The following is a 15,014-nucleotide window of genomic DNA, read 5'->3' on the forward strand; positions in this document are numbered from 1 at the left end:
CCAAAATTTCACATGTATTTTGTAAACTTGCCATTGTAAAACTTCATGCATTTTGTCTAATTATGAAAACAATAAGGGTCATGACCAAGACACTATTAAAACTCTTGGTTAAACTATACTAAATAATCTAATTGATATTGCTGAAATTTGGCCAATAATCAGACTTAGCTACAATTATTTACGAATTAATTGGTGCATAACTAACTAATAACCCCGGAGAGCATGACAACACCCTATATTTAATTACCAGTAACATAATAACTTTAACCCTAATTAGCTAAGTGCTTGATTTATTATTTATAATAGTACAAAATATTGGAAGTTAGTTATCTGCATGGATTTATGAATGACGACGGACTGGAAATTTTTTAACTTAGCTAGCTACCACATCCCTTTAAATGCTAATTTGTAAAAGACTCCAACAGTCGGACATATAGCTAGTAAGTAGAAGAACAAAATCTGGATTAAGAATGTATGGACAGCCAAGTTTTACTGTCACATGATCAATCGAGAATCCAGCATGTTGAAAGTGATTAAGGATTGTAGTAAAGAAAAAACTAACGTAGCCAATGAATTGTTTGACCATAGGTATGGGACTAACACTTGCCTGGTAGCCAGGAAGCCATCATGCAGCATAAAACTTCAGTATAACAAGATGGCAAATCTTTTTAAAAATAAACCTGACTCCACTGAACGCGGTAACTATTTGTCTCAGCCCTGTTGCACTGGAGTATCTTATATTCACCCCTGATGATATGGGCCTGAGGGTCTGACCAATTTGGTGACATTCTTCCTTTATTGAATAGTTGTATGTCAATACATCATCCCAGTGATGGCCTGACTGCACTTACTGAATTCCAGTAAGAACAGCCCCACCTGCATATGGGCCAGTGAAGGTATAGCAGCCCTGAACAGCATGAAGCATTTATAATCTAAGGTTTGTGGTCATGAGTGGAACTTTTTGTACACCATGGCAATTCATAAGGTCACGTGACTAACCTTGCATAAAGAGGGATATATCACGTGATGGAGTGTGGTACCCGATATACTGGAAGTGAAGCAAGATGTTGACAACATGAATAGTAGTACCACGAGAGGAAGGAAGCGGAGTAAATGGGACCAGACACCAAGCGAAGTGGTTAAGCCTTCCGAGGCGGCGGCCGAAGCAGCGGCGAGACTGAACGCAAAATTAGCCGCGGAAGGAAAACTAGTACTGTCAAATCCACCTCAATTACCCGTACGTGTCATGTGTTCAGTATGTACTTGCTTGTGAGTGTCAAGTGGTTGCTCCAATTAATTAGAATCACAATATTGTTTACAGTGGAACCTCTCACCAAATCCCCGAATTAAGGAACCCTTCATAGCAAGGACAAAGATTTTGGCCCCAACAGCTATAACTCAATACATTTATACCACTGAAATAGGAAAACAGTTATATTAATGCAGTATGTGTGACCTTATAGTATGTATGCGTTAGTCTCGTGTGGCCAGACCAGCATTATAAGCGCCTGCTCGAAAAAGGGTCTGGTGAAAACCGAATTGACAACTCGTTCTGGCCTAATTTGTCAGCGCCACCTGCACTTATGTAAATCGGCATCAACGCCACCTGTCAGCTGCACAAGAATTACAACTTTTGGAGCGGGCACCATACAGCTGCTGTTCACAAATCGTTATCTACTAAAACATGTAGGTAACTAGAACGAGTTATCAATTCGATTGTCACCAGACCCTTTTTCGAGCAGGCGCTTATAATGCAATCAATAAGCACCGTGCTGAGAAAAAGCAGTCTGGCCACGCAAGACTATGTACGCGTTGAGCTGAATCGTCGAAAACGTTTAATAACTCATGGATGGAAATACACACTATCTTGAAATTCGGCTCATTTGTAGTACTGCTTGATCCACTAAAAATATTTCATTGTTCCAATGTCTGACATAATATTTACGGCCAATCAAAATTTTCACAATACATTTCCTACGGGGAAGCCATATCAAGTGCAGTGTCCGTTACAACTCTCCCAAACTTGTAATGAAGCCAAACCATACGTATCTGTTGTTGACACCTTTGCTGTTACCACTAATCTGGTTGGCTGAAATAGTAACTCTGTTGAGAAAAAATCCACTTATAATTTTTTAGCTGCTTCACAGGATTCAGTTCAACTTGTACATACTATATATATATAGTCTTGCAATCCAGAAGTGTGTGGGCGTGCACCTGGTAACATTTACTTTATTAGAGTGTTGATATTTATACAGTTATTGCAATTTAAAAGAGAAAACATGGTATTTAGCTAGTTTCACCATGAATCAAGACACACGATAGTGTGTCGTGCAGCCCAAGAAGCCGGCACGCCACACTGTAAGTATATTAACAGGAAGAAAGAAAACGTAACTTTCACACCTATGTAGCTCTGTGATCCCTTATCCAATTGGAACCAAATTTGCTACAGACGTGCCGGCCAGTTATGGGAGTCTACATACCAAATTTGAAGAAAATCGGTCCAGCCATTTCCGAGATACGAGCGAACAAAATTTCATTTTAATTTCTTTTGTTTTTTTTTCTTCTTCATTTCACACACTTCACAAAATCCGCCATAAAACACGAATGCGTACTCCAATTGGGCCAAAATTTGACACACTTGAAGGTCTCATTAAGGCGGATCTCAGTACCAACTTTGGTAGGAATCCGATGAGCATTCACGGAGTTATGACTGATTATGTGCGTAAAATAAGGTCGAAGGTCTGTCACGCCTACAGGGTAAACCCCTTGGAGGAATGAATTGAAAATTGATATGTAGATGGAGTAACCATCGTAGGAGTGCCTTTTTGTGGTTTGAAAGGAATTGAGATAAGACCATGGAGATATATGACATAAAACCCAACCCGTGTCAAAATTACGCGATCGATTTTTATGAATAAAAAAACTATTAGTTTTCATATCTACCAGGCAAACCGCTTAGAGCAATGAGCTGAAAATCAGTATGTAGCTGGAATAATCATCATAGAAAGTCCTAGCAGTAGTACAGAAGAATTACAAACCACTGAGTTATGATTCGAAAGGCAACTACGTGTAGCAAATGCGAGATCGAGATACTCTAATAGAACAGTCACCCTAATAGAACATTCAGCTACGTTTACAACTTACTCCATTATAGAATTATATTACATTGCAAGATATTCTGTACAGACTTCAGCTACAAACAGTTAATCTGATAGACGATTCAGCTACATGCAAGTTACCCTGTAGAGAGTTCATCTAGAAACAAGTCACCCTGTAGAGAGATCAGCTAGAAGTCACCTTGTAGAGAGTTCAGCTACAAAGAAACCATCATGTAGAGAGTTCAGCTGCAAACAAATCACCTGTAGAGAGTTCAGCTACGAACAGATCACCCTGTAGAGAGTTCAGCTACAAACAAATCACCCTGTAGAGAATTCAGTTACAAAGAAGCCACCATGTAGAGAGTTCAACTGCAAACAAATCACCCTGTAGAGAGATCAACTAGAAGAAATCACCTTGTAGGGAGTTCAACTACAAAGAAACCATCATGTAGAGAGTTCAGCTGCAAAAAAATCAATCACTCTGTAGAGAGTTCAGCTAGAAGAAGTCACCTTGTAGAGAGTTCAGCTGCAAATAAATCACCCTGTAGAGAATTCAGCTACAAACAAATCACCCTGTAAAAAGATCAGCTAGAAGAAGCTACAAAGAAACCATCATGTAGAGAGTTCAGCTGCAGATAAATCACCTGTAGAGAGTTCAGCTAGAAACAAGTCACCCTGTAGAGAGATCAGCTAGAAACCAAGTCACCCTATAGATAGTTCAGCTAGAAGAAGTCACATTGTAGAGAGTTCAGCTACAAAGAAACTACCATGTAGAGAGTTCAGCTGCAAACAAATCATCCTGTAGAGAACTCAACTACAAACAAATCGCCCTGTAGAAAGATCAGCTAGAAGAAGTTACCTTGTAGGGAGTTCAGCTACAAACAAATCACCCTGTAGAGAGTTGCAAACAAGTTATCTGTAGGGAATAATTAACATGTAATAAATGTATTATATATATAATTTGTACATTTACTGATAAAATTAAAGTATTTAAAAACTTCTTCATCTTTCTCTTCTTCCTGTGGTAAAGAAAAAATAGGTAGGTTAAAAAAGCCCCAAAGCCGGCCATAGGCCGGCTTTGAAATACAAAAAGAAGTGAAATCTAATCCAAAACAGCCAAGCTGTAAAAAAAGAGTGCGGCCCTCAGAAAGGCTATGGTGAAAAAAGATGTGAAATCCAAGGTGGTGGCCAAGAAATGGCTGTGATGGTAGCAAGAGTTAATAATAGTAGGGAGGGAGAGTGTCTAACGCGCCTGTATAAAATAAGCGCGTAGAGCACCCCGCTTATTATCGTATACCTTTGTAATTTCCTATAGTGTTGATGACCGCAATAAACACGTTATGTCACATTTTGTATGGCCTTGCAAAATCGATAGTTGGTGAGAAAGCAGTGATGCGAAGATGGCTACTCCAGTGAGTGATAGAAGAACCAGAGAGAAATCGTTCATAACTTTCATCTGGCGCTTTTTCTTAGGTTGGGATTCTTCAGGCTGTGTTTCATCGGCACCACTTCTTTTCCTTGCCATTGCTTTCGTTTGACACTTCTTCTTGGTTACTTCCAGCTCATCACTCCTCGACTGACGCTTCTTCTTGGGCCTTACCTCGGGACGTGGCTGAACGGTAGATTCGTGATGCAATTCTACCTGTGCTTCCGAGCGTGCTTCATCTCAGCTTTCCTCATTGATCTTCTCTGACGCTTCTTCTTGCTAGGCTGAACTGTTTCTGCTTCAATTTCGGCCAGTACCGAGGGCTGTTCATCACAAATCGACATGTTTGATTGCACACGCAGCCTCGCACGTTGCTCACGAGACTGATTCGTGAACAGCTAGTAGTATCGATAACGTCCTTCTGCGGCGTGCCTCATTTCACATCTCCCTTCATGCAATCAACACGTCTGGCCAAGAAGCCAGATTGTCTTACGCACTCATTTTATACAGGCCTATTGAGCGTTAGACACTCTCCCTCCCTACTATTATTAACTCTTGATGGTAGGTTAATGGTAAAAATTTTAATAACGACAATTCAGGTGAATTTTGTGCCAAGACCAAGCGGCACCAAATTCACCTGAATTTTGTTATTAAAATTTTTACCACTAACCTACCATCACAGCCATTTCTTGGCCGCCACCTTGGATTTCACATCTTTTTTCACCATAGCCTTTCTGAGGGCCGCACTCTTTTTTTACAGCTTGGCTGTTTTGGATTAGATTAAGTTTTCCTCAGTAAACTTTATTGCAAGGAATGTGTCACGTTCATGCAATTTACAGAGTTATTTCCAATCCATGTGCAACATATATGTTATCCGTGATTTGAACCACAGACTGCAAGATGCAAGACTTACTACACTGTACCACCAGTACTTACTGGCTACTATTCTTGTTTTTGTACTATTTAAATGTTGTAAATTTTTTTAATACTATATAGTCTAACCCATAGCCTAACCTAACAGCTATAAATTATGAGTGCATGTCTTCCTAATCCTAAGAGTACTGTTCCTAATCCTAGGGGCGCTGTTCCTAATCCTAGTAGTCTCGCATAGCCAGACCACTACTTTTTTATGTGTGGGCAGGAAAAGTATGGTCTGGTACAATGACAACAGAAAGCCTGTTCAGACTTTCACCAGTTTTCTGTGGGTGTTAGCCCTAAACTTCATAACCCTGTTAATGAGCGATGCAATGCTTCATAGCGATCTGAAAGCTTTAAACAAGATGCCTAACCTTTCAGTGTAAGCACTGTTAGTCCTCAAGTGGATAATGATTCTATAGAATGAGATATTTCACCTTGAAAAGTTGTTATTGTAAACGGTGCATGGTACATTGCTTGTTAACAGGGTTATGAAGTTTAGGGCTTTGCCAATCAACGCTCACAGAAAACTGGTGGAAGTCTGAACAGGATTTCTGTTGTACCATACTTTTTCCCACCCACACATAGAAAAAGTAGTGGTCTGGCTATGTGAGACTAAATCTTAGGGGTGCTGTTCCTAATCCTATGACCATATTTCTAAACTATAGGGACTTATACAACAAATGACCAGCTTAATGAATATTTGCACCGTGACTGATGACCAGCTAAATACCCACTTCATTTTTGTTAATGCCGCTTAAATTCTGGCATAACTATTTGGTGCAACACTGCAACAACTGTTTCCAAACATTTCTACAGATTACATGTTCTGCCCATCAAATTTCTGCTGAATGTTGCTAGACATTTTTAAAATTCCCACACACTTAAGCCTGGCTCTCTTGTACCCATATCCGTGTACATTGATGTTAGTTCGATTCATGATTGCTAGAATAAGGGATTAATTTCAATATATTTGTTGTGTATTCTCTTGTACTTTACTGTACTAAGAGTGTCATGTGGGCAAGGTGATTGAGAGTCGGTTTACTTCTCAAACTTGTGGAATTTACATATAGATGGCTAAATAAAGACATTATTAGGCCAACCAGCCAGGGAGACCTAAGAAGTTTACCTACTTTAGATGCCCCTTAATATCAATGGTGAGGGGAGCAATTTTTTTTCTATTGTGGTAAATTGTAAGTTTGGATGTGTTGCATACCAAGAGTACACTTTATAAGATAGCTACTTGAGATGAATATTAATTTAAATGGAGTACTAAGGAAACGACACAAATGTGCTAAAAACTTAATGACTTTGTCTTGCCTTTTATAAAAATGTTTTTTTGAGTCCACAGTGTATACTCTAATAGAGTATTTTGTATGATGCTGTTGTAGTGGTGTGTTATATTATATGTGACTGCTCTTACTAGCCGACCAGTGCAACTTCTTCTTCTGTCTTAGCTAGTACTGCTGCTGCTGCTGCTGCTACAGGGACGAGTAAAGAACAGACATGTGGTTTCTTTAGTGCTGAAGTGGAGATCAACAACTGCATTGCCAGGTAAATCACATCAGCAGATTGATGTGTGTGTGCCTGGTAGTATAATTTTGTCATAGTAGGGTACATGAACTGTAAGTAATATATAGCTGCTTGTATAGAATGTGAGATCAAAGTTTATTTTGACCCAATTTATCTGTAGTTGATAGCTGTTGTAAATAAATTTAACCTAAGGTATTTTTGTGGTCACATTGCATTGTGAGTAGACCCTAGACTGGAATCTTTGTGTGAAATAGAACTCTATACTTTTTAATTGACATTAACGCCAGCTGCTATGGAAACCATGGGTGTGTGTAAGTGTTCAATTTTGCAACATCAAGTTTGTAACATGTTGTGGTTGTTTTTTCTGCAGGTCAGAGTTAATCAAGACAACTACATTAACTGAGGTGAGTAGTTTTAATTCTATTAATCACCAATTTATCAGTGCTGGTTTGTTTTCAGATCAACAGGGCCACTGGGGCATTTGTGTCAGTGCGTGGTAAATACTTGACATCTGAAGAGCAATCAGATAGCAATGAAAAGTATGCTGGATGCATTAGTAGACAATGACTGTATAAATAGTGATGGCTTACAAGTCACAAATCCTATCTGTTTCAGTTACCTTTGCACCAAAATTTCCTGACCTTTTAAAACAATTTGAGATTATTGCAGTGGCCAGTTTAGACAGGTGACCTTATTACGGTGACTTGGTGTTGCATGTTTCAATACCACTTATCAAAATTATAAGTTAAATCTTAAATTATGAAAGTGCTTTCTGCTGCTGCTGTTGCTACCATGGAAACCACTCTTATGGCATGCAGTGTGATGTAAGGTGGCCATGTTCCCATGTGGTTTTTACTGAAAGGTTTTTATTTATGAGACATTTCATTTTGTGTTTACTTTAGTGTCACTTTTATCTGTTAAACCTTTACACTTAGCCTACTCATGAGTCCATAGCAGTGCTTTTAATAATATCCTGACTTGTCACATGTCCACTAGCACACTTTATTCCTTGGTAACAATCTGATGATGTGTGTAACCTGAGAATTACTAATTAATGGTGACAAAATTGAATCAAGCTAGAGACTAAGTTGAAATGAATAGTGTGTGAGTTTGTAGAACCAGAGCCACTAGGATTACTCAACAAAGAATTGAGGTTGTTTTTAAGGCACGGAAATCTAGTAATGTGAAGTCTTACAATTTAAAAATGAGTAACATAAGTCATTGATGAAAGCATCTGATATATTGTATTGATTATGGTACTACAACAACAAAGCATGCTTTTGTTGATAACCACATGAAGTGGTACTTTGTTCCTTGTGCCTTATAAGATCACCCATTGTCTTTCATCACATCATTACTTGTTAGATCATGGCTATGTTTTTTGTATTAGTGTTGTAGTTCAGGGTATAATAAGGTTTATTTATTTTAAAGATGAATAGTATTTCAAAGTTGTAGTTCACACTTAATTATACTTTACTCCTTTCTCCTTGCCCTTGTCTTCCCTTGATAAAGTGATGGCTTTATCACATTGCATTAGAGTGCATTATATGTTGTTGGAGTAAGTACTCTAAGTGATAAATGGTACACTATCTCATCACTCTCTAATGTGCAGTTATGTTAGATTAAGTAATCCTCTTGTACTGCACAAGTGTATCAGGGACTTCAGGGCACGTAGAGTTGTATTATATTTTGTGACATTCGCTGCATATAACACTGGTGTTTCTGATGTTTCTGATGTAAACAGTGACCTTTTATTTACTTTGTATAAAATATTGTACCAAAACGTTATATTTACCAAATCAAACCATCAAAGTAACTAGAAAACTTATGAAGTGTATTATGAGAAAGTATTGCAAATGATTTTTATCAGGAATGCAAGAAAAATCTTAATATTGATTATCATGAGTGAATAATAATTTTATCTGCACGCAGAGAACGATCACAGTACCTTCACGTCCAGTCTACCACTCAGGAGAGAGTTAACAGTTAGTGGACACTTTTGTGTGCCCACCCACCTGTAATCCTGACCATTTTTTAGACGCAGTTCAAAGGATAAAGGCCATCATGATTGGTGAGGTAACCAGCAAGATGCCCACTATGAGTCAGGTAAGCTGTGTAATCATGACATCTAATCAGGTACCCCCTTCCTACACAGCAACATTATGTACAAGACAAGGTGTTTATTGGCATGGACCATGCTCCAGAGGCATTCTGTTTGCTGGACAGGCTGTCTGGCCCAGGGGTGAGTTGTATGTGAGAAGTTTAGAAACTTTAGTACTATACTGTGACCAGTCTTTATTGTTGTTGTGAGGCTTCCCTCTTGAAAGGATAAAATTGAGTAGGCAAATTTCTATTCAACACAGGTATCCTTTAATTAAGAGAAATTTTAGCACCACAGGATATCTTACATTTTGACTAAAAATATTGTCTTGAGTAGGATATCATGATTTTAGTAGACCTGCCCTTTCTTACTATGAACACACCACTGACCTTAAGTATAGCTAACCTTTATTGGGGCAAAGAAAGAAACCTACAAAACTAATGTGGTGTTTGCCACTGGTATCCGCTGTGTTGCCACTGGTATCCACAGTGGCACTGCCAACATGACCACCTTAACCAAGAGGTGGTTCAGTGGTGCTTAGTCACATGGCATCACTTAGTGTGCTATATCAACACTTGATTGCTTAATTGTGCATCTAAATATGGCATCTACCACTTGAAGCTAGGAATGCTCTTGTCATTCCCTTGTGTAAACTGACCTACCTTAGTGTACATATATGTACAGAGAGAGCTGTGATGTCATGTATATGATTAAGTGGCCACCTGTGACAGTGATATTCTTCTTTCTGGTCATTTCTAGGGCAGTTACTTGGCTCACATAGCCCAACAGACTGGAGCTAAGGTAATGTAATAATTACCACTGTCATTGTGTGAGGTATAGGTAGCCATACATGAGTGATATCAGAGGTACTGTGTGTAATGATATTCATGACAAAATTGTGTGCACCTTAGAAGTGCTAAGGTACTATATAGACCATTTATTCTTTAGTTGAAAAAACAACAAAAGCATGTAAAAACCCGAAATATGTCAGTCTAGTAGTCCAGTCTAGTAGTCCAGTCCAGTAGTCCAGTCCAGTAGTCCAGTCCAGTAGTCCAGTCCAGTAGTCCAGTCCAGTAGTCCAGTCCAGTAGTCCAGTCCAGTAGTCCAGTCCAGTGATTAGTTGCACCCAAGGGGGGGATATTCATACTTCATATTCCATATTATAAGACAAACTCTCTAAATCTAATTAATATTGTACTTTATACTTTACTAAAAAGTACAGTGTACATCCACTTTCTGAACATTGCGTATACCAACATATACACATCCACATTGCATGCGTGCACACACGCGCACTCACACAATAGGCAAACAAAGCTTTCAGCTTCCGGGTTAGCATGGTCATGCTTACCCAGCAAACTAGCACTTGGACACCTGTGTGCTACGAATCAACACTCTGTGAGACATGGACAGTTAGCATTTGTTTCCTGGTTATCACCAGGTTCCATGGACTGCTTCCCCAGTTGGCATCTGGTCCCTGTTTTAAACAGCTGAGTAAAGTGGAGAAAGTTTCTTGCCAAGGAAACAATAGCAACTGGGCATATCTGGGCATTATACTCGGAGAACTTGGAACCTTTTGATCGCTAGGCTGGTGCTTTAGCCACTTGACTGCTATACACACACTAAACATACATGCACAGAACATGCACACACAAGAGCAAACACACTACACATTACACACGCACACACTACACATAGTACATGCACACGCGGCACAAACACACACACTACACACATCTATATACACACAAGTGGCAGCTGTCTGCATTTGTACTCCACCCTACTCACCCACATTTACTACACCATATCAAAATTTCAATCTCACTTGTATGAGGGTGTAGTTTATAAACAATGACCTGTGTGATGAAGCACTATTATTAAGGTAGCTGGTCATTCACTTCTTACTTGCGTTATCTGTCACTGGGTCCATACCATGATGAACTGTATGTAGTAAAAGTGATATAATGTTATTATATGCAATTAAGAATGGTGCCTAGTTGCCCACACATGGCCCTATTGTTATGATAAGAGTACAGTTGATTATGTACAACACACGTGCCTATTATAAACAGAAGGCTGAGGGTTGAGGAAACGACCTTGTAACTTGTGTGTACTTGTTCTTGCAAGGTTTACTTAAGAGGTAAAGGATCTGGTTATTTGGAACCAACCTCTGGCAGAGAAGCTTTTGAAGCACTTTACTTGTACATCAGTCATCCTACACAGAATGGAATGGTTGAGGCTAAAAAACTGTGCGAGAGCTTGGTATCCACTGTGAAGAAAGATCTCCAACAATTCACTACTCCTCAGGGCTATGGTGCACAAACTAGCCCTTATCCCCCCAGTATGTTACGTAATGATATGTTTGAGTGTCATGTGTGGTGTGTGCCAGTTAACTATATTCACCAGCTGTAGTTTGTAGCAGCTGTTAGGATAATTGTTGCAATGAATTTTAAAGTAGGTTAATCAAATCAACACTTGACACCATTGTCATGGTAAACAGTAGAAGTGTAGAACCATACAACTGAGCTAGTGTGTGTGTGCTGTTTAAAAATGTGGAGGTTTTAGACAGACTACCTCCTTAAGCCATGAGTGGTAGTTGTTATTGGCCTCCTACAGTAAAAGCATTTTCTTATTGCAAGGTGTTGTAACCAATGCTACATTTTTAGTAGTGTTAGAATCAGTTGTCTTTGGGATAAAAAACTGGTCCAACAGGCTTGAAAAAACTGATCTAACAGGTTAACACAAATTTGGTCCATCAGGCTTGGCAAACTGGTTTAACAGGCTTTTAAAAACTTAACTGTGGGATTTGTGTGGATCTTTTCTCAATTGGGGAACATGCCTGGTCATATTGTTATTTCCTAGACATGCTCCAGCCACCATTTTATAACCAGTATCACATGATGCCACATGGGCATGGTCCCGGAGTATTACCACAGCAACCGTATGCCCAGTCCATCCCTCCATCACACCCGCCCCTGGTGAGTGCAATGATTTATATGAACTCGGATTATTCTGTGATATTTGCAGCAAGGAAGTGGTACAGATGTGGTTCCCCCACCACCATTCCAATATTTTAGTGCAATGCCACCCCCTCCTCCACCTTATGTTGGAGCTCCTCAACACATGGGACCACCTCCTCCGCTCCCTATGTATGGCGCACTACCAATACCACCTCCACCACCACATACTGCAACTATTCCAGTACAATCAACAGGTACTTTTAATGTGTGAGCTGTTAACCAGTGGGCTGGAGGATTAATCTGATGTTGGTTTTGTGTTTAATTAATGGTTGTCCTCAAGGTATGCCCTTGATTAGTGGTTGTGTTTTGCACCAGAAGTGTTTACTAGTGTTTAGTGTCCTTCACACATACACACACACATAGTGTTACCCATGGAGGGCTACCCAGAGAGACAGCCAGACAACAGCAGTAACACTGGTACACAAGATACAAGCTACAGCAACTCACAAAGTCTTGCTACTTCCACTACTAATGCTACTGACACAAAGACACCAGATAAACCAGCTAAAAGAAGATTCACAGAAAAAGTGAGCAATTTTTTGGCCTGAATTCCATAATTACCAAATGCGTACATTTACACAGCCTACAATACAGCCTGAGATTTTAAAGGTAATTCATAGAGCAGTAATGTTTATGTATAAATAGTGGTCATAATATTTGTGCCTGTGTTTTTATATGGTGTTATAGTGCTGATATTGATAGTGTTTTCTTTTGTACACACATGCTGCAGTCCTCTCTCAGTGTTAATACATATACAGATCAGACCATTAACAGCCAGCCAGTTGAGGAGAGAGTAAGTGATCAAGTGATTGAAGATGACAAAAAGAATAAAGAACAGCCACCAATTAACAGTGAGACTGTTGACAACTTCAAGGGACAAATAGTTGAAGAAGAAAGTGACAAGTGGAAACCTGTTGCAAATTCTAAAATTTCTGATAATAAAAAGGATGATAGATTTTTCATGCCTCCCCCTTCTGGAGGTTTCATGTTCAGGAAACCATCGATGATTCCACCACGGGACAGAGTTTTTCCAGGTGGAGTTAAGGAGCTATCTTTTTATTATATTATGTTAATTTTCTATTAGCAAAACGACCAGTGCCCAAGTCAGATGATACTACAGACATACCACCAACATTAGTAGAACTGAAGCAAGATGTCACGAAAACAGAAACGAAAGTACTTCAGAATGAAGATGACAACAGTGAGGACGATGAAGATGACAAACCAATTAAAAAATTAAAATTAGTTGTATATGGTGACAGTGATTCTGAATAATGAGTAGTAGTACATGTGCTATAGTACAATTCATTTACTAAAATATTGATAATACTAGAGTAATTACAATCATTGATAGAGCTGGAGATAACAATACTACACAGAAATAAATAAAAAATAATATTTGCTTTTAAAAATATTCACTCATTTTTACTACTTGTGTTAGTGTCACATTTGCCATTTTTACATGAACACTGACATGTTTCATCCACTGGTACATCAACTCTTCTATAAATCTGTTTTGCAATAGCAACTTTGTCATCTGTATGGCACGGTAGTAAAGTCTTTTTTGTTGTCGATGATGTACTATTACAAGTATCATCACAATAAGCACATCTTCCCCTGCACATTTGCGTCCGAGCAGTACATGTGTATACAATGGTGTGGTCTGCCACTGTGATGTTATGTGTTAACTCTATAGTGGTCTTTGCTGGTCTACATTTGTTCTCAATTTGAGCCGACCCTAGAGCAGCTGATGAAAAATGAAACAATAAATCTTTATTAGATTGATAAAAAGATGTACTTACAACTAGATGGGTCTACTCCTGATGACTCTGAGTCTGAATCAGATCGATTTATACATTTATCCTTAGGTTCCTCCTATTAAAATAATAAACAGCATAAGATATTGTAAAATGTGTACATCTCTTCATACCGTTGGTTTGGGGAGGCATGCTGGAAATACAACACGCTGATCATATATCCATACAAATCTTGAAAAAGCTATGGCAAACAAGAATTCCACATCTCTGGCTGATGAATCAGACTTCCACTTGAGAGTGACTGGATTGTCCTTTAGTATGTCTCTATAATATAGACCATGAATATTAAATTATACTATACTGAAGTGCAATTACTTACGAGTGAGCCATCGTGTTCTCGCAAGCACGTATTAAGTTTTCAGTGGTGTACTGCCAGACTCTGTAATCAAATTTACCAACGAATCTGGCTGGATAGCCGGTGCCAGGTACGGTTGAAGTAATGATAAATCCCTTAAATCTCTCTGTTGCATTAATAATGACTGCAAAGAACAGTTGTGCAGTAAAGTTGCAAATAGCAGCAGTACAGCTACAAACCTTCATATTTAGTCTTTCCACCTTCCACACAGTCTACAGGTGTATCGTCTCCTTGTTTAACCAGTGTAATTGCGGCCCTGTACTTTTCTTTGTCTAAATCTGGTACCGGTCCGTGACCTTCTCTTAACTTAAATCCTTTGTTATCTGCACTACAGACGGACTCGCGAGGTCCTCCTTTAGATTCACTGTGGCTGAGAGATAGCAGTAGGAAAAAGCTGAAGAGCTGCAACAAAGCCATCACGTTTCAGAGCTATATATCTTAGCACTGTTTTCAGAACCCCCCGCGTGCTTCTTTATAGCTACTGCTCCCCTGTGTAGGCGTGGCCACATGGTTACCTATCCTATGGCTTTGAAAATGTGCTTCACAGCATATTATGGTAAGGAATCGAATATACGGTTAATTTAAGAAGTGTTCCCGTAGAGACAGTGAACCTTGCAGTGCATTCAAGCAGTGTCAAAGGTCATCCATAGCTATAGCTGCAGTGGTTGCAATGTCAGTATTTCAGTGTCACATTTAAAGTGCACAAATAACTTGCTTAAAGTTGCATGCCTAATTGATCTACCAAATAA

At 39.1% G+C, this 15,014-nt stretch overlaps 2 protein-coding genes across 3 annotated transcripts; one reads left to right on the forward strand and one right to left on the reverse strand.

Moving 5' to 3' along the window:
* Nucleotides 1–998: 998 nt before the first annotated feature.
* On the forward strand, nt 999–13,437 carry LOC136261973 (KH homology domain-containing protein 4-like). Of its 2 annotated transcripts, XM_066056071.1 has the most exons (15): nt 999–1,237; nt 6,866–6,993; nt 7,343–7,376; nt 7,432–7,511; nt 8,905–8,957; nt 9,011–9,078; nt 9,128–9,214; nt 9,833–9,874; nt 11,201–11,414; nt 11,936–12,051; nt 12,101–12,287; nt 12,457–12,620; nt 12,676–12,702; nt 12,824–13,127; nt 13,178–13,437. In XM_066056071.1, exons 1-15 carry the CDS (start codon nt 1,076–1,078, stop codon nt 13,366–13,368), a joined length of 1,857 nt encoding a protein of 618 aa, XP_065912143.1. In that variant the 5' UTR covers nt 999–1,075; the 3' UTR covers nt 13,369–13,437. The 2 variants fall into 2 exon arrangements, with proteins under 2 accessions (XP_065912143.1, XP_065912144.1); XM_066056072.1 differs by lacking the exon at nt 13,178–13,437 and having other exon boundaries at nt 12,852–13,041.
* Nucleotides 13,322–14,732, reverse strand: LOC136261977 (uncharacterized). Its single transcript, XM_066056082.1, has 5 exons — nt 14,445–14,732; nt 14,230–14,389; nt 14,024–14,174; nt 13,896–13,968; nt 13,322–13,840 (listed from the first exon to the last, which is right to left on the reverse strand). Exons 1-5 carry the CDS (start codon nt 14,680–14,682, stop codon nt 13,509–13,511), a joined length of 954 nt encoding a protein of 317 aa, XP_065912154.1. The 5' UTR covers nt 14,683–14,732; the 3' UTR covers nt 13,322–13,508.
* Between the last annotated feature and the right edge of the window lie 282 nt (nt 14,733–15,014).

This window comes from Dysidea avara, chromosome 7 (assembly GCF_963678975.1).
Source record: "Dysidea avara chromosome 7, odDysAvar1.4, whole genome shotgun sequence".
Lineage (NCBI taxonomy): Eukaryota > Metazoa > Porifera > Demospongiae > Dictyoceratida > Dysideidae > Dysidea > Dysidea avara.

Bases quoted from the DNA above. Each gene is read 5' to 3' on its own strand.
- LOC136261973 (XM_066056071.1), top strand. From the start codon at position 1,076: ATGAATAGTAGTACCACGAGAGGAAGGAAGCGGAGTAAATGGGACCAG. The intron at 7,377-7,431 runs GTGAGTAGTTTT...GTTTGTTTTCAG, and splicing joins AGACAACTACATTAACTGAG to ATCAACAGGGCCACTGGGGC. The intron at 8,958-9,010 runs GTTAGTGGACAC...ACCATTTTTTAG, and splicing joins CACTCAGGAGAGAGTTAACA to ACGCAGTTCAAAGGATAAAG.
- LOC136261977 (XM_066056082.1), bottom strand. From the start codon at position 14,682: ATGGCTTTGTTGCAGCTCTTCAGCTTTTTCCTACTGCTATCTCTCAGC. The intron at 13,969-14,023 runs GTATGAAGAGAT...TTATTTTAATAG, and splicing joins CATGCCTCCCCAAACCAACG to GAGGAACCTAAGGATAAATG. The intron at 13,841-13,895 runs GTAAGTACATCT...ATTTTTCATCAG, and splicing joins AGGAGTAGACCCATCTAGTT to CTGCTCTAGGGTCGGCTCAA.